Genomic DNA, 27,495 nt, shown 5'->3' with positions numbered 1-27,495 from the left:
GGTCTTGGCGCCCGTCGACGCTTGAGCCTCACAGATCACCAGACGCAACTGTTACAGCCATCCTGGAAGTTTTCACCATGCCAATATTGCCCATCCCCCGAACTTTGCCATGTTTAGCGTCTATCCGCGGCATGTGGGGCCCTGGGGACCTCCGCGGTGATGATGCATCTATGACGTCGCGGCCTAGTGCAGCATTCACGATCGCGACTCAGACCCATGCAAAGCCAACCCTTGGCCCTGGGCATTCATTCATTACTAGATTTTGAGATGTCGCTTTCTGATGTATACGATAGCGCAAAACGCGCTCTTTCTTCAGCTCCGCCAAACGACTCCTACCTTCGCTGGGATGCGCCGGGGGTGGAGACGCCAAAACCCAACGAAGATGAGACCGCTAAGAAGATTGGAGAGACGATGAACAGGATGCAGCAGCACAACTTCGATCAGCATCGACATGCTTTTCGAGCGACGCACGTCAAGACGCAGGGTATTGTCAAAGGCAAAATGACCGTGCTTCCGGACCTGCCGGCCCACCTACAACAAGGCCTTTTCAAGACACCCGGCAAGATCTACGATGTCGCGGCACGATATGCTAATGAACCTGTCTTTCTTCAAGCAGACCAGCAGCCAGGGCCTCGCGGTTTGGGAATGCGAGTATTCGGTGTGCAGGGTGAGCAGCTCCAAAGCTCTGACCCTGAGGCCAGTACGCAGGATGTGTTCTTCAATAACGCTCCGTCGATCGAGTTGACCGATATCGATACTTGTCTTGAGATCATGGAACTGAGGGAGAAGTACTTTGACAGTCCCTTGAAGCTGGCCGCAGCGACAAAACTAAGGACAGACGCTATCAAGCAAAGTGCGCCTGGTAGGCTACGTGCTGTTTCTGGATGATATTCGTCTTGACTCATTGCGCTAGGTATGCTCCCGAATACGAACATAATCAGCCACTCGTTCTACACTCAGAGTGCATTTCGTTTTGGCGAATGGTATGGCCACATGGCGCTCTTCCCAGTACTCGACGATATGAAGCAACGAGAGGAGAAAGTCGAAGGTAGTGACTCGCGAGAGGCACTTCGCGATTGGCTGTTGGAGTACTTTGCTGATAATGGCGCCAAATACGAGTTCAAAGTCCGTCTCGACAACGCCTAATTGTTGTCGCTTTTGCTGATGTCAAGTGCAGATTCAGCTCGGTACTTCACCTGCTCATCACCCGACCGAAGACGGCTCAGTGGTATGGGACGAAGCTACGGCGCCATATCAGACCATCGCAACAGTTGAATTCCCACCTCAGGATGCGTTGAGCGCCCAACGAAGAGTCTTCTGGGAGGACATGATGAAACTGAACCCATGGGATGGACTGGTAGCACATCAGCCGCTGGGTAGTATCAACCGTTTGAGGAAAATGGTCTACGAGATGAGCAGGAAGAAGCGTGAAGCTGTGAACGCTACGCCAACCAAGGCGGTCAACAATGTCAATGAGATACCATGAGCATCGTAAAGTTAATATACACCAGTGTGACGAGATCTCCAGCTCAGCTGAGCGGTGTCATTTCACTCTCGCCCAGTCCAGGCAAGAAGCTCTGCAACAGCCAACGTGTAACACTCGTATATCCAACATCTCATTTTATACTTATGATACGAAGAGACCGATATGGTTTCACGTCCCCGGTCTTTCCTACTGGTACCCGCTATCCGGTCACTGCTACACGCCATTGTGTTTTAGCCTACCGTAATATACGAGCTGTCTTAGTGTACAAAGCCCATACCCAAACGGCTGGTACGCCTCACGTAGCGTGAGAATGCCTCAGCTGACACCAATAAGCGTACCTCCAGACGTGGGACCATGTGATTGGTATCTGCATGCCGGCGCGCATCATTGGAGGCCGAAAATAGCTGGCCAATCATGGATGATCGCCACCAATACTCTAACGAAGAACTTCGTTTGCTGTCGGTTACTCGGTCGCACCGGTGTAATGATCCTCGTGGGATGTAGACAAAAGTAGCGAAAGGGTTGCTGCAGATACGAGGATCAGTCACGGCCACGTTGTGCATGAAGTATAGTAACAGTATAAGAGAGCTGTCACAGTTGTCCTCGCATCAACTGTCCACCTTCAATCTCAAACTCGGTCTTCAATCGGCAACACTCTTCAAAATGCTCTTCAACGCACTTACCCTCACTGCACTGGCCGCGTGCGTCAATGCCGCCGGTCGCGCCATCGTGACCAACCACTGCACCGATCCAATCTACCTCTGGTCTGTTGGCAACAGCATAAGCGACCAGAACATAATCTACCCCGAATTATCGTACAGCGAGCCCTTCCGCACTAACCCTAGATTGTAGAACAAAAAGAGAAAGATATAATAATTGTTCTATATAAAAGAGAGGAAGCTCTATATATATACTACTAGAGCGACGCTAGTAAGTAAATTACGTAATAGGATCCTAACTAACAGCCTCTCTAGAACCTATTATAAGATAAATAAAAAAGAGAAAAGAAATAAAAGACTATAAAAGTAAGTTAAAGCATAGTACTATAATAGAAGTAGTCTATATTAGAATTATAGATGTCTCTAAGTTACTTGCTATAGTAGAGCTACTAGATATAGTTGTTATTATTGCGTAAAGTAGTACGCTTAAAGTAAAGCGTAGTCTAGATACTACTATATAGGGTAATAAATTTCTTCTTATCTAGGTCTTTAATTTTCTCTATATACGTGCAGTTAGTATACTAAGTACTAATATACTTATACTAGGCTTCTTTATATTCTAGAGTAATACTAGACTCTTAAAAGAGCTACTCTAATATAAGAGCTTCTATATAATTAGCGTCTTTATAGGTATTCTAGAGAAAAATAGTCTATAGAGCGAGAGCCTTATTATTATTACTTATATAGTTCTAAAGTATAATAGTAACTACACTTATAGTAAGACGTAGAGGGCTGTAGCCTATACTATATAGAGAGTCTTAGTAAATAAGACTAAGAATCTTGCATATAGCTATAAACTTAGTAGAATCTAGTAGCTTAGTAAGTATATCTATAGAGTTATTCTTGCTGCTAATCTATTTTATAGATATAGTCTTATTCTAAATATATTAGTAGAGGAAATAGTAATAGATATTAATATATTTACTATATTAATAAAACTCTAGGTTCTTAGATAGCTTTATAGTAGACTAATTATCTACGTAAATTAGAATAGTGCTAAAGTAGAGGCTAACGCTAAGGTTATTAATAAATACTTAAAGCTAGAGAGCTTCTTTAACAGCTTCTTCTAGTACTATATATTCTATCTTATATATAGACTATATAATAACTTTTTATATAGTAGATAACTAAGAGATAGAGCTATTAGCTAGAGTAAAGATATACCTAGTAGTAGAATACTGCGAGTCTACGCAACTAGCCTAGTCTATATTAATATAGCTAATAAGGTAAAGCTCTTACTATAGAGAGTATATAATACCTAAGTTCTATATACTACTAACGTATAAGTATACTTATATAATACTATTAATATATTCTATAAAGAGTTTGCATTAAAGCGCCTATATAGAGAAGTAGTATAGGCAAGATTAATTTATATTATAGCAGATATATAGTTAAGAGAGCTAAATATCTAGAGGTATTACTTCTTAAAAGTAGGCGTAGACTTAGTATTATTATTACGCGTAAGCTTTACTTTATAATTATATAGATTAGCAGTAATAGAGAGGTTTTAAAGGCTATACCTATTAAGCACGCAACGCATATATTTAGCCTAATAAATCTTAATACTACTCTAGCTAGTATACTTAATATATATACTAAGATATAGAGTATCTAGGTCTTTAGATATAATAATAAAAGATTTAGAGAGCTAAGTCTTAAACTAGTTAATAGTGTTATTATATAGCGTGTAGATCTAAATATTATTAATATAAATAGAGATAATAATAGTATCTTAGGTATAAATATAGATATATAAGTTATAGAGTAAGGTGCAAAATTCTATATCTTTAAGTTTACTAGTAAGAAGTTAATACTAGGCTTAAGAAGACTATACTAACCTATAGAGAGATTTCTAGAGAAGCTAGACGTGTTCTTTTAGCAAGATAATAGGCAGTAGTAGTATATAGTAAACCTACTTCTTAAGCTTAGTATTAAGAAATATAATATATATATCTACTTAGAAGGTAGTCTATTAGAGAAGACTATAGATTACTAGAAGCGTGCGTATAGACAAAGATTTTATAGTAGGTAAGAACTTCTCTATATAATTAATACCTAGTCGCTACTAGAAACTCTAGATAATAATATAGGTCTTAAGCTTCGCGATTCTACTAGTTAGAGTAAGTTTAGCTTTATAGATAAACTTAGAAGAGATAGACTTAGTTCTAGAGAGAAGTAGAACAACCTTATATACTTTCTTAGCTAGAAGAGAGTTAAGCTTAGCCTAAGTAGTATTATACTAACTAGTAGCTTAGAGTATATTTATAGCCTTCTTATAAGTCTACAGCTTACAAAGAATAGTTATAGTACTTAAAGCATAGAGGTTACGTAAGTTATTATTAAGTAGTAAATTATTATACTATATACTAGATATACGTAGAGTAGGTAGATTATTATTAAGTAGTAGGTTATTATACTAGAAGTTAGAGAAGAAAGGTTCTTTATTTAACTACTAAGTAATAAAGCTATTATAAGAGTGCTAGAATAAGTTAAGAGTAGCTATAGAAATGCTATTAAGCTTATATAAGTTATTATTAAGTAGACTTTTATTAAACTTATCTTAATTAGAGGCTTAAAGCTAGATAGTGCTATAGATACGCTAGCTCTTATAGGTAGAATTAAAAATAGTACTATAGTTATCTTTATTTCTAGAAAGAGAGTACACGCGCTTATCTTTTGTAATATAGGTATTAGAGTCTATCTTTATATAATATACAGACCTATTATATATAGTAGTATTAATTAAGAGATACTAGTTGCATAGAGACTATCTATCTTGCAAGCCTATATAGTCTTATATACTTAGCACGTAGCTAGAATAGACTTAGAGTAGTAAGTAATCTAGAGCTCTATCTAGATATATACCTATCTAGATAGTATTATTATTACTAAAATAAGTATAAGGTTAAGAAGCTATCTAGGTATTAGTAGGCTAGCTAGCCTAGTATTTAACGTAGTTAAGATATAGTAACGTAAGATTATATATTATAGATATACGTGCGCATTTTATATAGAGAGTGTTATTCTTATTAGTAATAGTAATATAGGCCTATTACTTATTAATATAGATATTATAAGAGTACTAGCTATTGCATTATATTGCTAAGAGACTACTCTATTTATAGTGCTAATCTACTAGAGTCTAATAGGTAATATAACGCTAGCTCTTTAATAGAGGTAGAGTAATACACTTATATATAAATACGTAGTTAAGATAGTTATTACTAGAGATATAGTTATTATAGAGACCTTTAGAAGTTTAGCGCACGTAGAAGATACTATAGTTCTAGTTATTATATAGATAATAGTATAAAGCAAAGTTTTATTAGTAATCTATAGTAGTAGTAGAGTATACTTTCTCTGCCTAGACATACTAGAAACAACTAGAAGAGTTGTTATTAGAAATATACCTCTTTTTAAATATAAGATACTTAAAGTATTTATTAATAAAAGAAGCGTCTTCTAGTATAGTTACTAGAATAGTAGAGAAAGAAGTAGAGAGAATAGTAATACTATTACTATATTTACTCTTATATATAGCTATAGCTATAGCCTTATTATTATCTAGAAGTAAGTATACTAGCGTAGTAGAGATAACGTTATTATTATTATAGAGGTTATTAAAGTTATTATAGGTAGTATATTCTAGTGTAGTAGAGATAATAATATTATTACTATTATAGTTAACTAAATTATTACTATTAGCACTAGATAGAGTAGATAACTTAGTATTATCTCTAAAGTAGAGTAAAACTATTAGTTAGGTAAGCGTTACTACCTAATACTACTTCTTCTTTTTCTTCTATCGCGTATTCTTCTTACGCCTATAGAGAAGATAATTATAATTATACTAGGTTTAATAGTTATAATTAATGTTTTGTTAAGTATATTAGATACAGAGATTATTATTATTTATAATTACCTAAATACACTTTAGGTTAGAATAGAGATATAAGCTATATATAGTATTACTATTAACTTCTGCGTACTCTCTATATAATTTAGAGAGTAGAGGTATATTAGACTAGTATAGTAAATTACTAAAAGTATCTATAGTACTAGAGAGAGATATTAAAGCAACGTTATTATATAGTTTAGTATAGTTAGAGTTATTAGAAGCTTCTACTTTATTAGAGATTAGAGGTATAATAAAAGAGACTTAATTATTAATATAGATACTATAAGGTAAATATTATTAAAACTAGTAGAGTTATTAATATAGGCTATAGAGACGCGCTTAACTTTATAAGTATTAGAGCGCTATATAAGGTATATCTAATTATTAAGAGCGTATATAAAGTAAGCTAGATAGCTTTATAAGTAATATAATATAGTAACGCTAATTAGTTAATTAAGCTTAGAAGAAGTAGTAATATATACCTACGCTCTCTAGGCGTTATTCTTAGTAAGATTTAGCTTTTTATTATATAAGGCTTTATATAGCGTCTTTAAAAAGTAAAGTGCTTTTAAAAAAGCTCTATTCTTCTTATTAACTAACTTCTATATTATAAATATCTAAAGATCTTTAGGTAATATAGTATTATATAAAGTCTTCTTATATTAGTTAATAATGCCTTACACTATAACTAAAGTAGAAGTCTAATCTTAGATTATAGTAGTAGTGCGTTCTTGTATAGTATAATAGAAGCGTTTAGTAGTACTAGCTTAGTAATAAGCGTATAGCGTGCTTAGCTCTATAGTAATACTATAAGTATTATAGTAGGTAGTAATTATTCTCTACACAAACTTATTATTATACTAAACGCGTATAATAGATTAGCTATGCTTAGTAGATAGGTAGGTAAGAAGGTCTATAAATATCTAGGTAAAAGTATACTTATTCTTAAAGAATTAAACCTACGTAAAACGTATAGTGTTATTAATAAGAAATAATATATAGCGCTCTTCTTTAACTCTAGAGATAGAGTAAGAACTCTAGGTATTAACTATAATAAGCTTACTAAAGTATTTATAGTATTAGTTTATAGAATTCTAGAGAACCTTATAAAGAGTATAGGTAGTAGCGTAGATAAGGTATATATCTTTCGCCTTTATCTAGATTTGCTTATTAGTAATCTTTATACTATTACTAATTTTTATAAGCTAATATATATATTCTAGAGAGAGATAGCTAAGTTAATAGTATTTAGACTATATAAAGTTATTAAAGTTAACTATAGCTACAGTAAGAAGATTAAGTAAGAGCGCAGTATATAAGATATATATATTTACTCTAACGTAAAGAGGTGTAACTATAATTTTCTTATTATTAGACTTCTAATAAAAAAGTATACTATTACGCTAGGTAGTAGTAGTATAGTAATCTAGGTCTAATTAAATAAAAGAGGTAATAGAAAGAAGATTATACTACGCAGTAGGTATATACTATATATTATTAAGTTATAGAATAATATAGGTTTTATTCTAAGTAGTTATAATAAACTTAATAGTGCCTTTTCTAGTAATCTTAAGCTATAATTCTTGTTTGCATATACTAATATGCTTAGAGTAGTATTCTAGCTTAGAGAAAAGAGTAAGATTATTAGTAATATATTATAAGGCACCGCTATTATATATCTAGTATATAGATATAGAGGTAGAAGTAGTTACTATAAATATAGATATATTAAGACTATTAACTATATCTAGACCTATACACCTACTAACTATTTAGTTAGCTCTTCTTAAACTAGTAAGGTACCTAAAGTTCTAAGCTAAGTTAGTACTAGAAATAAGTATAGAGTAGGTATATATATAGTTAATATCTAGGTAGTTAATATTAGAGCTATAGAAAGTAGATATAAGTAAGAGGTTATAAGTAAACGCAATAATGCAGTTAATAAAGAAAGTATTCTTATCTACGTTAGCTAGTGTAAGATCTATATTTAGAGTAGCAGCTATACTAGAAGTAGACTAGTTAAAGTAGATAGCCTAGCGATTCTTCTTATAATAAGTAGTAGTAATATAACTAAGCTTCTTATAGAAAGTATATATAGAAGTATTAAGCTTACTAATATAATAATAAGTAGTAATAGAGTATCTAATATTACTATAGTACTCGCACTTAGAGAAGGTTAACTTATTAGAATTATTATTAAGAATATAGAAGATATAGAAGTTAGCTACTAAGATCGCTTAGAGAGGCTTATTCTTAGAAGTATTCTACTTATCTTTATTATTATTCTAGTAGTTAAAGAGAAAGATCTTATAGGTCTTAAAGATATTATTAGTAATAAGAGTATTATAGTAGAAAAGCTTCTAGTAATTAAGAAACGTATTATACTAGTAAAGAAGAACCTTATTAATCTTATTAATTAACTATAAATATAATAAAGTTCTACTAGCGTTATAAAGATTATAGAATATTCTCTTAAACTTAGATAAAAGAGGCTAAATAGCAGCAGAATTAGTTATAGTAATCTTATCTAGCTTAGATAAAGTATAGTTAACTAAGATATTCTTAGAGGCCTTATTATTAGCTTAGATAGCGTAGTACGCAAGATAGAAGTTAAGTATATTAAGCTCTTTAAGCTCTTGCTAAACCTATAGTTTAATAAAAGCGCGAAGAAGAGTAATAGTAGAGCGTATAGACTTATTATACTTCTCTTACTACTAGAGAGCGTAGTTATAGATAGTAAGCTTAGTAGCAGCGTTAGATAGAATTAAAGTAGAGATAGTAGCCTTCTTGCGTAGGTTAGTAGTAGACTAAGAATATATAGTATAGAGAGCGATATAAGTAGAAAGCAAAGGCTTCTTAGAGTTCTTGCTAGTATTATTATAGTAGTCTATATAACTATAGATAAAAGCAACCTTAATAAAAGCCTTAGACTAGTCCTAGTAGTTATTAGAACTAGTAAGCTTCTTAAAGTCTTTGCCTAAGGTAGAGATAACGCTATTAATAGTAGATATTATAGGTAATAAGATAGTTTATAAGAAATAGATAGAAGAGAGAAGAAATATATAGTAGTTAGTACGCTAGAAGGTTAAGAACTAAGTCGCGTAATAGTAACGCTAGAAATTATCGCGCGACTATAGCGTAGAGAAGAGTAGCTAAATCGCGCGTAGTAGCGCAGAGGCTTATAACCTATAAAATAAGAAGAGAAAGATATAATAGTTATTCTATGTAAGAGGGAGGAAGCCCTATATATATACTACTAGGGCGACGCTAGTGAGTGAATCACGTGATAGGATCCTAACCAACACAGATCCGGTGGCATCGCCCTCAAGATCTCCCCCATCGAAGGCGGAATCTCCAAGCCCAACGTCAGCCAGACCATCTTCGCCTACAATCTCGACGTCAACCAGGTCTGGTACGATATGAGCGACATCTTCGGTGATGGCTTTTCCGGCAAGTCCTTGACACTCAAGCCAACGGATGCTACCTGCGAAAGCATTGTATGGGCTTCAGGCGAGCCACCCGCGGGTAGTCAGATTAAGGTCTGTGGGGCTGAGACGGATTTGGAACTGACATTTTGCACGCCGCCGCCGCCGTCGCAGTGCTTGCCCGCTTGGTCTCCTTGCGGGACGAATGCGCCTCCGGGTGAGATGAGGGTGTGCTGCACGCATTGCATTGGCAATCATCACTGTGTACAGGCTCCAGGTTCTTAAGTAAATGTAATGCAATGGCGAAGCGGATAAGAGTGGTTCAAAAGCTGGGCATTCATTCTTTACTGAGGAGAAAGGACTATCGAGGTAATGTTTGTATCGATACGTAGTTTTGCTGTTTAACACGTCGCTCATTCAGACTTTGATAGATGCAATACACTGTCTACAACTAATGCTTCGCTAATATCTCACCAGGGCCTTATGCTCTAGTGCTTTTCGATGTTGACATTCGTTGCATTTGATCTTATGTTTCCAAGCCAGTAAAACACTGAAGCACTTTGCCTAAGACAGTCTCAGTATTCATTCGAAGATCTCGCAGATCTCTCCATCAGCTAGAGTGACAATAGGAATCCCCGCCCTCTTCGCCATATTCGGAAATTTTGCCACTACATGATCAGGCGGTGCCAAATCGCCGCGCCAATGCACCTCTAACCGTCTTAGATCTTTCAGAGGCGCAAATTGGCCCATAAGATAGTTGTCTAGTGAGTCCAGAGTATCATGATCCGCTTGATGAATTGCGAGGGTATCCACACCCGCCAGGACAGGGTAATAGTTCAGGGTTGGGCCAGACTCGACTCCGAGGATCCGCAGATTGGAGAAACTCTTTATGAGGGCTTGCAGGTTCCGTGCAAACTCTCCCCCGTCGCCCCTGAAGAATTTCCCTCTTGTGTTTATGATTTTGAGGGTATTGACGTTAACCCAGCAGCCCTCGTGCACGATTGGGAATGCTGCACCTCTACCGTACTGGAGAGTGAGGTTAGTGAGAGTGGAAAAAGGAATCGCGCTGAGACCTTCAAACCCAGTGGAAAGTGCGAGTGACGATATCCTGGCGGGTGACAAACCCTGTTTCAAAGGTGTGAGGTCGAACGCTAAATCCCAGAAGCGAACTTTGGGATTTTGAGATTCTACAAAAGAACGTCTTGTGTACAGTGCCACGGTCTGAAGTTTGGGAAGTGCCGCAAGAATGAGGCCGCACACTGCGGCCTCTGAAGGAGATCTAAAGTTCTTCATGAACGACTCCTTCTCCTCCACCGATAGCTGGAGTAACTCAGCAATGTTACCCAGATTCTTCTCACAGCTACCACAATTGCAGAGCCGGTCTTTCTCGTAGTCGTATGGAATCCTAGCTGGCGACTCGTGCCAGAACCAAACTGCCAGGCTGCGCACACGGATGCCAAGCTCTGGCCGATGGGTTATCGTACGTAGAAAGGGCGCCAAGAAAGAAGGGGCCCTCGTCTTCAGCAACCGCGAGCGGTATGGCTGAGGTAGGGAAACGTCGCGATACAAAATGGCCTGGGCTATTGGGAGCAGCCGCTTGCATGTCAGACTCGTAAAAAGTATACTCTGGACTTCTGCCCCATGCCTCCAACGCGCCTGCTCGGTTTCTTGTGCCACTTCTCGGACTGCCCCGATTCTGCTCACATACGGGCGATCACCATACCCTTGAATCATGAGCAAACCCTTGGTAGGCGCAAGGTATTCTACTATTCGCAACAGCAGTTCGTTGGGCAAACTCAGAAGTTGGCTGTCATTTGGTATTCGCGTTGGTGATGAGGCGGAAGCCGAGGATGAGTCGATGCGCAGGTAATCAAAGCACTGAGCCATGGAGTCGTCGGAGTCATCGGAGTCGCACCAATCCCTCCGCGCTGGTGTCATTTGATCGTAGTGGGTGGAGGATGGAAGTGGAAATGTATTTTCAGATCTGACTGTGGGGATCGTGATTCAGCTCGCACAGAAGTTGGTATTTCCAAGCGCTTTCTCTACTCGACAAGCGTTTTAACTAGCAGTACAGCTGCTTAGAGATGTTTACATCTCCTATTTTAGCTAAGAGCTAAAACCTAGTTATACAAAAGCACCTACAGTTATATACTTTTACGCCTACTTTTACTATCTTTTTATACTTAGTCTTATAGTTTTTAGATTTCTCTTAGTATATAATCTAAGTTAAGGTATTACTTTTTATAGTTAGTCTAATTTTTCTTTTTCTTTAATAGCTTATTTAGCCTTATTAAGAAAGCTTAAAAAAGATCTTAGCTAAAACTATTATTTAAAGCTATACTTATTAACTTAGTTATATAGCTTTTAAAGTAGTACTTACTATTTTAAAAGTTTCTTTACTTTTTAGTAATAAGAAGTATAAACTAGGCTCTAGCCTTCTAAATAAGATTAAAAGAAGTAAAGTTTACTTCTTTATAAAGAAGAATCTACTTTTTCTATATTATAGTTAAGAAATTAATTATAGCGCCTTTAGTAGCTCTACTATTAATAGATAAAATAATATAATTATTAAAAGTAGTTATAACTAAGTAATATAATAGATAGAGAAGAAGAGATTAGTTTAGTATATTACTTTTATACTTACTACTACTTACGTAACTATAATATAGCTAAAAGAGCTTTATAGTTTATAAAAATATGTCTAAAGTACTATTAATTAAATTATAGTTCTACTTTATAGAAAAAGAATAGCCTATATACTTAAATATTAAGGTTAGAACAGGCTAGAATAGACCTAGTAGTAGTAGTACTTAACAAGCGCATTAATAGGTGTGCGATTCTTTCCTCCGTTGCTCGTGACAAACCAATGTGTGTGTGTGTGTCCTCAAATCAGGCAGACACAGAGCTGTGAACTCGGCCCCGCGGGACATTAGGCCTCCAGGGCCGCAATTTGGGGCAGGCCATACCGGATTCGGCATAGACAAAGATAGGGGAAGGGCCAGCGTTACGCGACATTTCTAATCCACTTCGCAGCTATTGCACGCAACAATATTGCCATGGCAATTTGGAACTCTATTCAGATCGAATCACTTTACGTCACCTCTTTACATGCGAGCGAGACTGCTTGTTCCCCACTGCAAGATGACCCTTTCCAAGCACAAAGACCGCGAGCAACAACAAGAGTAGCTACGCAATACCACGCATCATCCGTCACCATATACACCGATCCAACAACACTCTAGATCATAACCGCATCTCCATCAGCGTCCCACTCAACCTCCACCCTATCCATCGGATCCTGATGCACGCCAAAAGGTCCCATCGCTTTCTTCCAGCACACGTACTCCGCACGATGTAGCACATCCGGCTCGGCCTTCAATCGCCACGGCGTACCACCCTTCGACTCCCACGTCGACATAGTCCACGGCGGGAAGTAGAGATACACCGCAATCTCGGCGTCGCGACATATTTTTCGTACATCGTCGATTGGATCTAGACAGTTGTCCAGTTCGGCGCTGAATCTGGTGTTGTCTAAATGTTCCATATGATAGGCTTCTATGCGCATGAGGTTGGGTAGGTGGAGCTTTTTCTTAGCGAGACAGAGCGTATTTAGGAAGTTGGCTGTGATGTGCGTCGCCTCGCTGATGCGCAGGACTTCCAGCGTCTTCGGGAAGATCTCCGCCGGATCCGTAATTGGCAGTCCTTGTCGTATGATTCCATGGCCTTGTATCGCCTTCATAGTCAGACCGACTTCCCTCAGGCTCTCGAAGCGGCGGAGGTCGAAGACCGTAGTCACGCTGTGGGAGTACCTTATCGCTGTCATGTCGCTCGGTATCTCAAGAACGGTCAAATGCGGTAACTTGGCTGTCAGCGCTCCAAGCAAGAACTTGTGCTTCCACTCGTATGGTAGTGTATAGCTTGCGCGAGCGGATGCAGACCGTGTACTCGCGAAGAGAGGAAAGTCCATGAGCCATGTATCGCCGAGCTTCAACTCGCGTAGATTGGGTAGAGCACAGATAAGGACGGCGAATAATGCAGGGACGATGTCATCTCTGATGGCCTCTAGCCAATCCTTTGCATGTCGCTTGTTGGTAGCGAAGTGATTGATCATGACCCCGCATGCTTCCAGAAACTCAGCGTCCTGCCTTATGTAATCCGGAGCAGGTAGCGCATTGTACTTGGGTTGGGTGAGATATACTTGTACCCCAGTACGAGTAGTATGTTGAGTTCTGGTTGTCCTGCCTTCACTCTTACTCCAAATCTCCAAGCTCTTGACCTGGCCGAGCAGGTGCGACCTGTAGCCCAGTTCTGACATGTACCGATCGATGAATGCGAGATTGAACCTTGGTTCTTTGAGTAGCCATTCTTGCGCGACAGGCCGCCATCTCTTCGATACGAGCGCGAGACTTGCAAGATCCCGGTTGCGACTTAACTCCGTGAACTGTGCGCTGATGTTGAGAAGTAGTTCTTCGGGAAGATCGCCGATGGTCTTAGGTGTGCGAGGTGAATGTGAGAACGCGGATGGTCGGAACATGATGGGCAAGCTAGAGAAATTCGGGCTGGAGCAAGGATCACGCGGGCGGCAATATGGTGGGGTAGGCGCGAGGCTGAGATGTCTAATTAGGCAGCGGTGATGAGTGGTTGACTGGCGCACAGGCAGCGATAGGGTATCATCGACGGATAACAAGCTGCCAGAATATACGAATGAGCTTGCGCTACCGTATGGATTGGGTCACATCGAGTGCGGGGTGACCGAATTTTGGAAGTTTGGAAGAAGCGCACGGTTGTGTCACGTGTTTGTGTCTTCCACGTCCGATCTTTGCAGCGAGCAGATGCAGCTGATGACTTCGGCCCATCTCATGCCCACTGTTCTCCCCAGACTACTACGAATACTATCTAGAATCTTTCACAGATCGATGATCCACCCTGAACATATGCAGAGACAGGCCGGCTCAGAAACCTAGCCCATGGCGTATACTGTCCATCTTTATCTAATCATTACGTACCACCCAGACAATATGAACAGTCCTTGTAGCATAACCTTTTCTTCGGTTGCAGCAGTATCTTCCAAGCAACGCTAGCCCACAGTATCTCACTGAACTCGGCGGCCATGGGGATACTGACAGATTCTAAATGCAGGCGTTCTATGTCCTCGTCCAAGCCCTGCGCCTTATCGGTAATGTATGATGCAGGCTCGGTGAACTCAGCTCTCTTGGACCGCTTTGTCTGCTCTTCTTTCCCACACGATTTCTTGGTCGAGTCTCTGTATTGTTCTGGAGACTGTGCGTTCGTACTCTCCGTGCTGGTAAAGCTTGCACCAAGGAATAGAGTCTCTTTAGCAAGGGGCGCAAGTCTCTGCTCGAAGCGGAGAGTGAACTGGAAAGTGTCCAGATCTGCCACGCGCGTTAGTCTTATGTCAGTATCGCACCAATACCAAACTCACTCAGTAATGGCGAAAGCCGTCGCCTGAACGCACGCTTCCCCAGAGCCCTGTCAGCCCATCCACTAGAGTCGATTGTCGCTTGCTTCTTGTTTGGTTCTTGAAGCTGCGGATCCCACTTGCTGCTCCTGATACCACGAAAGAATGCACTCTGTATCCACAACCTCAAATCAAATGTGGGGCTGTTCAGGAGTTGCGAGTGGTGGTCAGCGTGACGTAAGAACACCCTGACGCCAAAGGCCGGTTGGGGTTGTCTGCTTGCTTCTGGAGCCCACTCGGTGAATGGCGCTGATGACCCTGAACAGCGCCACATTTCCAGAGGCCGTAAACGATAAAAAGCCTCGAGTTCTTGGCGCATGTCGCCGGTTAACTCTTGGGACCCACTATGGAAGGTCACTTTGATGCCTTTGCGACCGAGGCTTGTAAGTAGGTCAAGGTAATCCGGCCGACCCAGATCGAAAGCGTTGCACAGTATGATGAGTTGTTTACACGGCGTGTTGAAACATAGCTCAACGTGCTTGAGTCTCAGGTCGCCCACGGGAATTTCGTTTATTCTTTGCAAAAGAGCAAATGTCCATTTGTTACACGAGCGCAGGCGAAGGTGTTGGATAGTGAGTGGTATGACTTTGGAGCGTGCCTCTGCTAAAGTCTTTTTAGCCGGAAGCGCATCATTGACACGTGCTGCATCAGATTTGGCTGCAAAAGAGAAGACTATGTCGTCCGGGCGCCCAAGAATGCCCATGGGTATGTCAAGCCGCTTCAATCTTGCGAAATCCGCCAGCGTGATTATGTGCGATCCCATACTCCTCCATTTGGCATCGTGCGACTCAAGAACCTCGATGGTGGGCGGCCCTTTCCATCTGGTGTTCTCCGCGATTGTGAGAGCTTCGAGCTTGGCCTGGAACAGTGGTAACGCTGGCCCTTGAAATGGAGCACTGGGTAGCATCTCAAGATTCAGAGCTGGAAAGACTAGAGGTGCCCGCTGAAGCGAACGTGGCGGTTGGCTGGAGAAAAATGGCCTCACTTCCGGTAGCTGGACAGTCACCGATTTGATGTTGGGACACGACATCGCGAGAAGATTAAGGTAAAGCGCTGGTTCCTTCCTCCATATGGTGCCGACTGAGGCGTTGCTCTCCCAAACCCGGCTCCAGTCCGGGGTATGTCCAGTAGTCGTAGAGATGGCTGCGCCAAGACCTTCCAGTATGTCCAGGTCGGGACCGTTTTCATTCGCGCAGAAACAGCCTACGTGGTGACTGCACCCGAAATCCCCAAGATTGATACTGAGTACCTTGCTAAGGAGTTTCGGCTGATAGCTAAGCATTCGCAAGAAGCCTTTGATGTTCCTCCCCGACACGATCAGCTCTCGCACGATGGTCTCTTGAACAATTTCTCCAAGACGTTTGTTGACCAGTCCAAGATTAAAGATGTGCGTAGTGCCGAGCATGTTGGAAGCTACCATTTCAAGGAGTTCGGATGGAAGGCAGAGCATTCCGTTGTTTTGGACAAGGTGGGTGTCGACTTCGTCCAACAGCGCAGATGTATCGTGCTGGTCGCCATCTTGGGAGTCTTCGGGGCTGAATTCTGGTATCGCGGCTTCCCGCGAGAGAGGTGGTGTCTTAACTCCGTTTGCGGGACTCGCTACGCGTCGCTTCCTGGGACTAGAGCTGAGTGGCGTCATCGGCGCCATCGCGGTATGAAGAGGGTGAGATGTGGTTTGGGTGGTTGAGTTGAAGCACAGATTATCGCGCTGGTATATTGATATTCTGACAAATATCCATGGGTGCATGTGAGTACTGTGGGTCAGTCACAAGGGCGGCTACCGCGGTACCTGCATATGGTCAGTTATCGGGTGACGTAATCGAGTGAATGTAGTGGGGTATTACTTGAACAACCTCCCTAGACTGTGAAGGAATGTCTTTACTTCGTAGCTCGAAGGCAAAGAAAGTGTATTGCGCAACATGTGTACCGTGGCTGCTCGTTGACTGAGGTGCAAGGAGGGTGTGACACGTCCGCGCCAAGCCGCTAGTATACAAGCAGGTGACTCGTTCCAATGCTCTTTCCATTGACGCGCATACCCTACCAAGATAAGGAACGACAGCTACGCGCACGCGTGGGTATAAGGATGTTCATTTCGTGTTGCTTCAAACCTTGCTCGATATTGCAGTATCGCGTCGCATCGCGGTGCGTCATGTCACCTCCACCCTAAAAGACGGCACTCACATGCCCAAGACCGACAGCGGCGATGGGATGTACTCTTCCCAAAACACATTCATCCATCAAATTACCGACTTTATACTACCTACGTCTCCTTAGTTGTAACCCTAAGGAACTGCAGCTCCTTGGGCTTATGCGCCGAATGCCCATTGCGGTCAACCAAAGGGGCGACACTGAGCACATTGCCACTCTCATCTTCAAGTTTGAAGTCAAAAGTAGCAATAAAGTACGCCGTGATGATGTTCTGCTCGAGTTTCGCAAAGCGCATGCCCAAACACGGATGCCGTCCTGACCCCCAGCCAAGGAAGCCATGTGCTGCCTTCTTCTTGTCCTCCGCACGATCTGGCATGTATCGAGCCGGATCCCACTTTTGTGGGTCGGGATAGATCTCTGGATCGTAGTGTATGTCGCCCGGGGCGTATGTAACGAATGCGCCGGGTGGTATGACTTCGTCGCCGTTGCCCGTGGGTATGTTCTTGCCGCTGATGTTCCGCCTGAAGGCCGTGCCGAGCAGGTTCAGACGTAGGGAGTCTCGCAGGCACATGTCGATGACTGGGAACTCGCCCTCCCATGCCTCTATAGGTACGTCGTCGAGCTGCTGGAGCAAGGGTGCGGTCGGGTTCTTAGCGTACCTCGCCGCATTACTGCGGACTTCGTCGTTCGCTCTGGCGAGCCACTCGGGTGAGGTGGCGAGATAGGACATTACCTAGTTGACATTAGCTTATATTCTGTCGGTGCAAGGTATAAGGAGGCTTGGATTTACTTACCCAGGCTACATTTATACCACTGTTGAGTAGACCGGCGAACAACGCTCCAACGACGAACTGAGCGACTCTCTCGGCGCGATCACCCTGATCCAGCAAGTACTGCAGCGCATCATCGTGCTTCTCGTCGCTTGACGCACGCTTCTTGATGATTTTGTCGATCATCATATACAGTTGCGCTCCTGCCCAGTTCCGTTTCAAGAGAGCCGGTAAAGGGAGCTTCGGAAACAAGACTGACGTAGCGGTAGAGCTGCTTTCAATCGTCTCAAACATCTTTAGAACCTCCTCCAGCATCTGAGGGTCTTCGGCAATCTCAGTAGCGCCTACCATGCGGATGGTGAGACGGAAGACGATCCGGTACAGGCTCTCAAAGGGATTGGTGCGGCCACTGGGCTCATTCTTGATGGCTTCGAGAGCTTGCTTTGTGTCGGATATCAAGATAGGCAGCTTGCGACGGAATTGGTCGTTCTTCAAGAAGAAATTAAGACGGCGATGGAACATGGCGCTGAAGCTGAGATTGTTATCCTCGGCGGTGATGGTCCTGGAAACTTTGGGCGAGTTACCGAACAACACAGCATATCCTTCGGTGAAGCCCAGATCTTTCGACTCGAAGAACAGCTGGCGCCCTTTATCTCCTGAAAGCGCAACAATCATGTTCGGCCCAGCATGGAAAGAGAAGGTTCCCGTCTTGGACTGGTCGCGTCGCTCGCTCCACCATTCCCATCTTCGGGTCCAGAAACCAAGAGCTCCGACGACTGGAAGATCGTCTTTGACTTGAGGTGGCGCATTCTTAGGGACGCGATGCGAGTAGGACAGTGCGCCAATAGCGTATGCTGTCAAGGCTAGCCCGACTATCGCGAAGAAGAGGGGGTTGATATCTGAAAACCGCTGGAGGACATCAAGTACCGCCATCTTGCTGGAGAAATAGGACTGGTGACTGCAGTGAGTAGCGCAGGGTTTTATGGCCTTCTCGGGTTTCGCCGCGCTGAGAAGGGGTTGAGGGCAACCCTGATATAGATAATGAATGCAGTCGCAAAACGAGCGCGCCACAGCTCTTATGTGGAGCCTGCATTCCAGAAAGGTACTGCTGCAGGATTGGCGACGCCTGGCGCATCATGGATCATAGCTCATCGGTGCTGCGGCAAGCGTGGTAGTGACGCTGCGCATGGCAAGATCAAGCAAGTGTTAGAGTGAAACAGTAACAGGGCTACGAATTGGCCGATATACTCGGTGGCGACACAATCAGCATGCTCGCTCGTATTACTACGGGCGTTTGTCTGGAAAGATGCACATGTGTGATCGCTTGCCGCTGCTCCATCCATTCCCCGGCCCGTCCTGCAGTCGTAATCCTCGGCATCGCAACCACAATTCAGACAACCATCGGCCATCGGTTCGGCACTCGGGTTCCGACTGTGAGTGTCTAAACGAGACACACCAAGCACACGGCCACCGGATAATATACCTCGTCTGCAATGGCTTGCGTAGACGTGAGCCCGAGAAGGTGGATCCGATAGTCACCACAGCACCTTCCTTTTTGATCCTGGCACTGAGGAAGCCGCAGCCGAGTAGGATCCATGGTCTTTTGCTGTATCTTCTCGAGAAGAGTGAGGACTCCAGGGCCCTCGCTCGCTAAGGAAGCGAGCCATAGGATTAAAGCCGGCATATGACTGCTGTTTGCACCCGTTTGCCATGACATGAACAGGTGTGAGCTCGCGCGCAACCTCATTGTATCCTCCCCTCCCTCTCCCCAGTCTAGTGTAGCTGTCACTGCCCATAGCATCGACGGGCACGGCGCGAACAGAGATGTCCATGTCCATGCCCGTGCGTATACCCATGAGGTCGTGCTCCATACTGTTCGGACCTGCTCTTTGTATGTGCTTTCGTTGTGTATCGACGTGATCTAATGAGATCAAGTTCCGTTCGGGACTCCTTGTGGGCTTCTGCGGTGTGCCTGCTGGTCGATACCGGGGATGCTCGACAATGATACCGTCAGGCCGCTTGATCGCGCGATGCTTCTTCGTACAGCGCTGGGGTTTACTCTCAAGTGTCATTGTGATACTGAGGTCGGCGTTCGGAGGTAGGCTAGGGGGGATTTGCTTGTTCGATTCGATCGATTTGGACGACGTGTGTCTTGGTTCGCGCATGTGGAAGTGAGAAGACTTGTAAAGTGCTGATTGCGTAGTGAGAGTTTGAATGTGATGTATCTGATAGTGATAGCATCCGCCATGTCAGTGTACAACGCTTACCTTTGTATACTGGACGTCAGCGCAACGCGCAGTATACCCAACGCAGTCTTCAACGACGTAGCATGGTCTAAAGGGTCCAGATCTCTCCCATCGAGATCATAAACTCTCCACCTCCCTCATCTTACCCTCTCTGGCACGACAAGCACACCGTAGAGTAGATGCCTTGCGCACAAGTGAGCCTGATCGACCGTAGCCACACCACAACGACATCATACCCAGGTCCTGCGGTCACGATAATGGCGGTCTGGACCCGTCTGCAGCCCTATGGTATAGGAGCCCGTTAGAGCACGGCAGCTCTGTCCGACATTTTGGTATATCCAGAGCTTCGACCGACGTCATATCGAATGCGTCGCACGGGAATCTAGATCATCAGAGCGACAATTGCGCTGCTGAGCCCCTGTCGCGTCTCGTGGCCGTGAAGGGGTGCGCCTCAGCTCAAGCGCGTGCGGCCACACAGCCCCCTGCGCAGCATCGCGAACATGTCGTCATACGTGAAGCTGGCAGCTGGAGTAGGCTTCGTGGGATCGTCTGCGCGGGTATCGGGGGCAGGCGTCTGGAATGGCCAGAGGGTCTGGATTTTGATATCGTGGGGGCCACAGGAGGCAAGATGGCGAGAGGGAGGCAGGAAGGACGGAGCGAGTGGGACCGGTAATGATGTCAGGGCGCGTGCGCAACAGCAGACGGGGGTGAGCAACCCATCGCTTCTTCACAACACCGACACGACGCCTGGCACTGCACCACTGCAAAATAACTGTGAATACCCATGACCATTTTCCATTCACTTTTGTATTCTCTTCAAACTGTCAGCTATTTGAGTCCAGCGCAGCTCGATTGACTACAGCCGCCCTTGCGTGTCCGCCGCCACCGCTTTTCACACACTCAAGTCGTCATTCCTTTTTGAATCGCCTCAATAACCCCTTTCCAACCACTGCAGCGCTTGTACAATTCATATTGTAGAGAGCTCCGTGGAACTGTCGAAGACGGCGGCATCAAGGAGACCTTAGTACATAGCCAAGTGCTGCCATCATCTCAGGTTCCTTCTCCAACTGATCATGTGTAGTGGCCAGACACTTCTCGATGACAGGAATGAGATCACCGGTGCTATAATGCCTTTCTGGCTGTCTCGCGTCCGCGTAAAGTTTCCTGGTCGCCAAGGCGGTAGTCAGGTTACCGCTCGGTTCCTCCCATCGTATCTCGCGGAATTTAGTAGTGCCAAACGCGGTGGTCAGGTCAACACGCGATGCCCGCCATCTCCGAAGCGCAGCCGGGAACTCCTTGTTGTTGGAATAGGGAATGGATCTATAATGCCAGCCCATGGAGACGATGTTATACGGATACAGCAGCTGGACTTCGCGCAATCTTGGAAAGTTGACATCATCAGCTATCAGATTGTCGAGCCACTGTGTGCCTGGCCATAAATTTTCATGGCTAATGCTCGTACGGAGAGACTCGAGGGATGAAGGGAGTACATGGCGAAGCTCAGCCGTTGCTGGATCACGAATGCGATGTCCGAATGTAACCCTGTCGTGGATGCATAGCTTGTCGAATAGGTATTGGTATGGGATCACCAGCCGCTTGAGACTTGAAAAGTCTACCGGGTCCAGGCCCATGATCAGACCGTTGTGCAGATATTCACTGACAAGACTAACTTCGACATTGATCTCCTCGAGTCGCGCTTGAAGCTCCGATCTCGCTTGTCGGATTGGTTGATGCGTTGATATGGTTGCAGGCTTGTTGGGACGGACGAACTGATGATATGTGTCTTTGACATCATCGAAGATGGTGCCGGACATCCCATTGAAGGATGTAGCCTTCAGACTTTGCGCAAGAGTAAAGAGAACGGTCATGCTCTCGAAAAAGCATACTGTCGATCTTTCCGCGTCTGTCGTGCTATGCTCATAGCAACCCCTGCTGATTTTCCATGCGGTGAAGTCTTTTCGGTATGAATCACGCGCTACGTCCATCGTCATTGGTCCGAGACGAAGATGGGTGAAGGACGTGACCAGATCTGGGTGAATTCGCAACATCGCGTTCAGCTTCCACAGGTTTGCCGGCCCGACAGTCGCTCGTTTGATAAGACCTTCTTGTGCTATTGGACGCATACGACGACAAGTGAGCGACAGAGCGTGGAGGTCTACGGTTTCGACTCCGCCAGTGATGCTGACCAGGAGCTCATCGGGAAGTCGCAGTATCGCGGTCGTGGATTGCGACATGGCGGCGGGTTGTGAGTTGAATCTATTCCGGAAGTACAGATCTGTTGGTTTTGATTGTGAGTGGAAAAGGCTGGATTGTTCAATGTTGCTTGTGGCCTTGAGCCACGCTCGAGCCACGCTAACTGCATCGGGTAGGCTTCTGGTGGTGAGAGAGGAAAGGGCTCTTGGCAGTTGCACAATCGTAACGCGATTCACTGTGGAACTTGCTAACCTCTACGGACCTCTCGCCCGAGTTGTACCGTCTCAGGCCACGTGCACGAATTGCGGTCAACGGACCCTTTTAATTCCATCCTTGCACTCGTCCTTCGCCGGGATCATAACACTGACTCTACCTCGACTGCAACATCAGTGGGCTACGATACACCTCATATGAGCGCACATTTCAAGCCATTTACCGCTCCTTCACCGGATCTGGAGGACTTGGGAGCGCCTAACGAAGCTGCACTCGCGTCAACAGTGTACCCTGGCGTCAATATCCCCATATAATACTAGTCGACGATCGAATTCCAAGGATATACACCTTCCATGACTTGCTACCTTCGACTACCACAATTGAATCACCACTCTACAGCACTGGTTCCGATCGAACGGAAGTTCGTGTAGACCATATCTTCAATATGCTCAAACGTGTGAAGATCGGCTCCGTCAATATGTCAGTCAATATCGGTAAACTGGTTATCATTTTCGTTGCGGTTCCCATACTCTACCACTCTCAGGTATCTTACTCTCCACAATGAGCACTCTGGAAAAGTCACTCTCTCATGTTCTGTTCAGTACACGATATGCTTACCAGTTTACTTACGTCGATCCAGCGGATCTTATCGAACAAGACTGCTGGATATGCCTGCGCACGTACTTTAGCCAAGAAGAGGACGACGAAGAGGGAAGTGACTCAAGACCCGAATGTCTACCCATAAGGTTACCATGCGGCCACATTGTTGGCCAACACTGTTTCGAGACCTACCGACGCGCCACCAACGATGTAGAACAATGCCTCTTGTGTCGCCAGAAGCTCCTTCCACTATTCCCTCGCACGAGATTCACTGCTTTTCTAGGCAGAGTATGTCGAACACCCTGGTTCCAGTGGCACGACCGCAAACTCGGATGGACCCCGTTCGGCGTCGAAGACATGGATGCATCAAGCAGCGAGATCAAAATGTACAACGGCGAGGTACTGACATGGTTCGACGTATTCATCATTATCGCGCACGACGAAGCCTCGCGCGCTTTTCTATTCATCACCCTTCCCATATTCGCTATCGTCGCTCCCATCGCGGTCTTCTGCCTGGCTTATCAGCGATTCGGGAATCCACCTCCATCGTACGTCGCTATCCACGATCCAGCTTTGCACGTTGCGTATGGCACATACTCGTACGGTTTCATGGAACGCTTCCCTGAATTGAGACTGTTATGCGATATTACAACTGGACATGCAATCTATGACCGCTCGCGTTCTGGCGCGCATTCTGGCGAGGATGTCGCACCTGCCGTTTTCTTTATCATTGCAGGCTTTGCGTTTACTCGTTTGACATACGAAACACATTTTCCAAGGTCCAGTAGGAATATGTTGAAATTCCTAGTGTACGGACGGCTGGTGTATGCTGTGTTGGGGTTTAGCGTCATCATGACCTTCGGGTTTCTAGACATCTTTGCATACCTGACTGTGGCGACGCTCGTCGTCCTAACTGCGAATGCGCGGGCAAGAGGAAATATCCAAAGTGCATAGTTTCTGGAAGAAGCACGAAGCAAGAGTAGGCGACTGAATTAGAATGTTGACTCTTACAGTGCGAGAATGAGATTCATATAGTTCGTCATGAAGTACGGGTGCAAAAGAACGATCTTGAACAGTGTTTGGGTGTAATTGGCGCTGTGAATCATGAACACCTCTTTTTTCGTACTATGACCTTCATATGTACGATCTCTATAGACCGCTTATAATTCGTTCATGCCTCGTTCACGTCTCAAGCTCAAGGAATCCTGATCACCATATCTAGGCATCCGAAACCAGCATGTCTATGACTAGCAAACCCTCGCTTCTCGACCTACCCAACGAGCTCTTCCTCCAGATTGCCAGCTACCTACAGCCCGACGTGAAAATCGACAAAGACGCTGGCTATGGCTCGCCCACTTGGCTTCCTCTTCATCCCAAAGATCCGCCGACAGCTACACTTCCTCAGAGTGCCGCAGAGACACGGCAGAAACATAGAGAAAGCACGCAACCACTAGTGAATCTAGCATTGACATGCAAGCGGCTTGCACCCATAGCGCAAGAATTCTTGTTCAAAAATGTATCGCTACCGCGCCAATTACAAGACCGCGAACCGTCGTACGACGGCTTTTATGCATCACCGATTCTGCATTTCTTGCGTACAATTATCGAGCGCCCCGATCTAGTGAAAAATGTGTGCAGTCTAGCGACATGGTTATGGAAAGGTGTGCCTATACGGCCGTTACAATACCTGAGCGAGTCGTCGGACCATGTCCCAGGCAGTTTAGCAGCAAAGATGGCCAACATTATCTACACTCTCCCGGATGGCTCCCAGCGATCCGGCGCAGGTCACGCACGATGGATACAGAGCCTCTCCTGCCCGAGCGAACTCATGGTCGCTAGTTTGATATTAGCGTCTTTGCCTCAACTGCGCGCCGTCGAGATCTACGCCAAAGCAGCACCCAGTTCCAACAACGTGTATGGCAATCTTGGCTGGTTTCTCAGGCGAGAGGAAGAAACTGGCATTTGTTGGCTGAGTCAAGGTCTAAGCATGACGAATATAAAAAGTCTGACTTTGTCTACCAACCTTGATTGGTTATGTATCAACATCAGCAGTCTCACACATCTGACCCTGGACTACAACGGGCGGCACCCGTTCGTAAACTTCCTCGAGGGAGACATCGCGCCCATCATAAACCTGACTATCCTCTGGGAATGCAACGATAATGTCGATCCACTAGGAAGGTCACAACGTAAGAATGGAAAGAAGCTCAGGTACTTGTGTAGAAGGCTCAAAAATCTACACACGCTTCGTTTCAACTCCTCAGCGTACTTGCTTACTAGGAAAAGACCCCCCCACACGATGGAACGCGTAGTCTTTCAGCCAGCTGACGCGTTGGCTTTCAAGTTTGCGGAGAAGATTTGCGGTTGTGCTTTGGGTTATCGCCTCGATAGGTTGCGTGTTGTTGAGCTGCATCGGTTCATCGAAGGGCCTGTGCCTGCTACGGTCGTGCTAGAAAATATTCGGACTAGGGATGCTGTGACTGGGCAGGACGTGTGGACTGTGTGGCGGTGTGAGCCGGGCTGTCCCCCGGTGAGTACTGGTCGTCTATCAACAAACAAAAACTTTCAACTCGATGATTAGAGGTAATGGGATGGCTTGAAGATCGTAATTAGTAAGCCACAAATTGACACATCGGTCGCGGTTGGGTTCTGACAAATTGATAAATCGCGTCTTTGTTGCCAATGACGGTCTTCGTTAACGTTTATTTATCATCTACCAACTACTCACTGGCGCTTTCACCAGAAGTTCAGCACAGCAGCACCAGCAAGGGCCAGTAGCGCAGAGCCCTCAATGCCATACTTGGGAGCGGCACCGGTGCTCTCAGGCAGAGACGCCGACGCCGATTCAGATCCACTGGCAGCAGGTGTAGAAGCCGAAGAGGCCATGGTGCTAGTCGGCATGATAGATCCACTGGGTGTCATCGCGCCCGTGCTAGCGCTCCTCATAGTAGTAGCAACAGTGCTGCCAGCTTGCGCTGAGGCGGTCATGCTGGTCGCGGCACTTGCAGCAGGAGTCAAGAGGCTGTTTCCAGCAACGACGGTTGCAGAAAGGAACTGCACGTCATCGCTGGAGAGTGTCGCAGTGATGGGTTTGCCGCCCGTATCGTCATTGCCACCAAGCTGGTTCACCGTGCAAGTCATCTCGACTGCCTTCTCGTTGTAGTCGCATCCGAGGCTCATGGATATCGTGTCGGTGGACATTTGGGCTTGGAAGCGCGTTTGCGAGAGGATGGTGACATCGAGGCCTGGGCCCCAGCCGCACTCGCTATCGTCGACGCCCGTGGGGCATGCGATGTGGAACTCGGTAGTGGAGGGGTTGGCGGTGTTGATGGTTGCGACAGGGTCGATGCCGTCGTAGCCTGCGCTTGTTAGACTTTGATCTGCAGTGTTCCTCGGACTAGAGTGACGTACCACCAGGGAAAAAGAAGCTGACGACGTCTTCAGCACAAGCCGCGCTTGCCAGGATGGAGAGGATAGCAATGGATTGACGCATGGTGGGTTTGGTGGGTCTCGTAAAAAAAACGAGGATTAGATTAGGGTATAACGGTCGGAGTTGCGCAAGTACAAAGAATGACTGGATTGGGTATAAATGAGTGTGTGGTCGCAAAAACGACTGACGATACGAGGAGCTGAGGCTTGACGGCGTGCAGGCGCCTGTACGAGGAGGCGCATTGCTACTTAATATTTTCCCCTGACCTTGGTAACAAGGCTTGTTCGGCTAGTTGCCGCAGACAGGCTGAATGCTAGTGTCGATCTGCGTTAGCCGTGTGGGTTATCTCGTGGGAAATTAGACAATGCCATCCAGCGGAGCTATCCAGCCAATTAATTTTGCAAACCTAGCAGGCATAGGATGCGTTGTCATGCTCATAGTGCCGGTAGATGAATTTGACAAGAGCTTGACATGGTTCCCAGATGTTGTTCACCGGTTCCTACGCGCGAAGATCGCGGATCCAGAGCAAGGGATTGTTCGTTCCTGTTTGTTTGTAAAGTTAGAGTCTTCTACCGATTCTATGTACGCTTAGGAGGCAGCGATCCCTTTGGCGCGAGCGTTATCGATTTTCGGATGCAAGTGAGCGAGATTGTAATTCTCCTCGGCCGTAAAAGCTGCTGCACGATTCGAGGAGCAGGTCATCTGGCGATGCGCCGCGCCGTGGCGAAGCGCATAGCCTTCGAGAATTTCACGGCACCGGCAGAAACTGAGACGTTATTCTCTCCGGCCGAGGCTTGGGGGATGCCAGTTTCAGGCCGCGACCTTCGGACAAACGTGCGGGTTGCCGATCATCGGCTTTTCCAGACTTTGTCGCATGGTGAAGAG

At 44.9% G+C, this 27,495-nt stretch overlaps 8 protein-coding genes across 8 annotated transcripts; 2 read left to right on the top strand and 6 right to left on the bottom strand.

Moving 5' to 3' along the window:
• Window positions 1–216: 216 nt before the first annotated feature.
• On the top strand, window positions 217–1,486 carry J4E86_006846 (uncharacterized protein; the record flags this gene model as incomplete). The annotated part of the gene is made up of 3 exons (XM_051447370.1): window positions 217–862; window positions 914–1,125; window positions 1,178–1,486. 3 exons carry the CDS (start codon window positions 217–219, stop codon window positions 1,484–1,486), a joined length of 1,167 nt encoding a protein of 388 aa, XP_051301855.1.
• Window positions 1,487–12,769: 11,283 nt separating this feature from the next.
• J4E86_006845 (uncharacterized protein) lies at window positions 12,770–14,065 on the bottom strand (the record flags this gene model as incomplete). Its single annotated transcript, XM_051447369.1, has 1 exon — window positions 12,770–14,065. One exon carries the CDS (start codon window positions 14,063–14,065, stop codon window positions 12,770–12,772), a length of 1,296 nt encoding a protein of 431 aa, XP_051301854.1.
• A 464-nt stretch (window positions 14,066–14,529) lies between these two features.
• Window positions 14,530–16,658, bottom strand: J4E86_006844 (uncharacterized protein; the record flags this gene model as incomplete). Its single annotated transcript, XM_051447368.1, has 2 exons — window positions 14,530–14,924; window positions 14,975–16,658. 2 exons carry the CDS (start codon window positions 16,656–16,658, stop codon window positions 14,530–14,532), a joined length of 2,079 nt encoding a protein of 692 aa, XP_051301853.1.
• Window positions 16,659–17,270: 612 nt separating this feature from the next.
• J4E86_006843 (uncharacterized protein) lies at window positions 17,271–18,861 on the bottom strand (the record flags this gene model as incomplete). The annotated part of the gene is made up of 2 exons (XM_051447367.1): window positions 17,271–17,891; window positions 17,953–18,861. 2 exons carry the CDS (start codon window positions 18,859–18,861, stop codon window positions 17,271–17,273), a joined length of 1,530 nt encoding a protein of 509 aa, XP_051301852.1.
• Window positions 18,862–19,463: 602 nt separating this feature from the next.
• On the bottom strand, window positions 19,464–20,093 carry J4E86_006842 (uncharacterized protein; the record flags this gene model as incomplete). Its single annotated transcript, XM_051447366.1, has 2 exons — window positions 19,464–19,810; window positions 19,937–20,093. The coding sequence occupies 2 exons, from the start codon at window positions 20,091–20,093 to the stop codon at window positions 19,464–19,466; spliced, it is 504 nt and encodes a 167-aa protein (XP_051301851.1).
• A 1,091-nt stretch (window positions 20,094–21,184) lies between these two features.
• J4E86_006841 (uncharacterized protein) lies at window positions 21,185–22,408 on the bottom strand (the record flags this gene model as incomplete). Its single annotated transcript, XM_051447365.1, has 2 exons — window positions 21,185–21,603; window positions 21,637–22,408. 2 exons carry the CDS (start codon window positions 22,406–22,408, stop codon window positions 21,185–21,187), a joined length of 1,191 nt encoding a protein of 396 aa, XP_051301850.1.
• Window positions 22,409–24,417: 2,009 nt separating this feature from the next.
• J4E86_006840 (uncharacterized protein) lies at window positions 24,418–25,460 on the top strand (the record flags this gene model as incomplete). The annotated part of the gene is made up of 2 exons (XM_051447364.1): window positions 24,418–25,391; window positions 25,445–25,460. The coding sequence occupies 2 exons, from the start codon at window positions 24,418–24,420 to the stop codon at window positions 25,458–25,460; spliced, it is 990 nt and encodes a 329-aa protein (XP_051301849.1).
• Window positions 25,461–25,916: 456 nt separating this feature from the next.
• J4E86_006839 (uncharacterized protein) lies at window positions 25,917–26,673 on the bottom strand (the record flags this gene model as incomplete). Its single annotated transcript, XM_051447363.1, has 2 exons — window positions 25,917–26,539; window positions 26,592–26,673. The coding sequence occupies 2 exons, from the start codon at window positions 26,671–26,673 to the stop codon at window positions 25,917–25,919; spliced, it is 705 nt and encodes a 234-aa protein (XP_051301848.1).
• Between the last annotated feature and the right edge of the window lie 822 nt (window positions 26,674–27,495).

This window comes from Alternaria arbusti, assembly GCF_024043155.1.
Source record: "Alternaria arbusti strain BMP 1465 chromosome Unknown scaffold_8, whole genome shotgun sequence".
Taxonomy (NCBI): Eukaryota; Fungi; Ascomycota; class Dothideomycetes; order Pleosporales; family Pleosporaceae; genus Alternaria; species Alternaria arbusti.
Note: the sequence above shows the minus strand (reverse complement) of the source record. Positions and strands in the feature narration are given on the sequence as shown.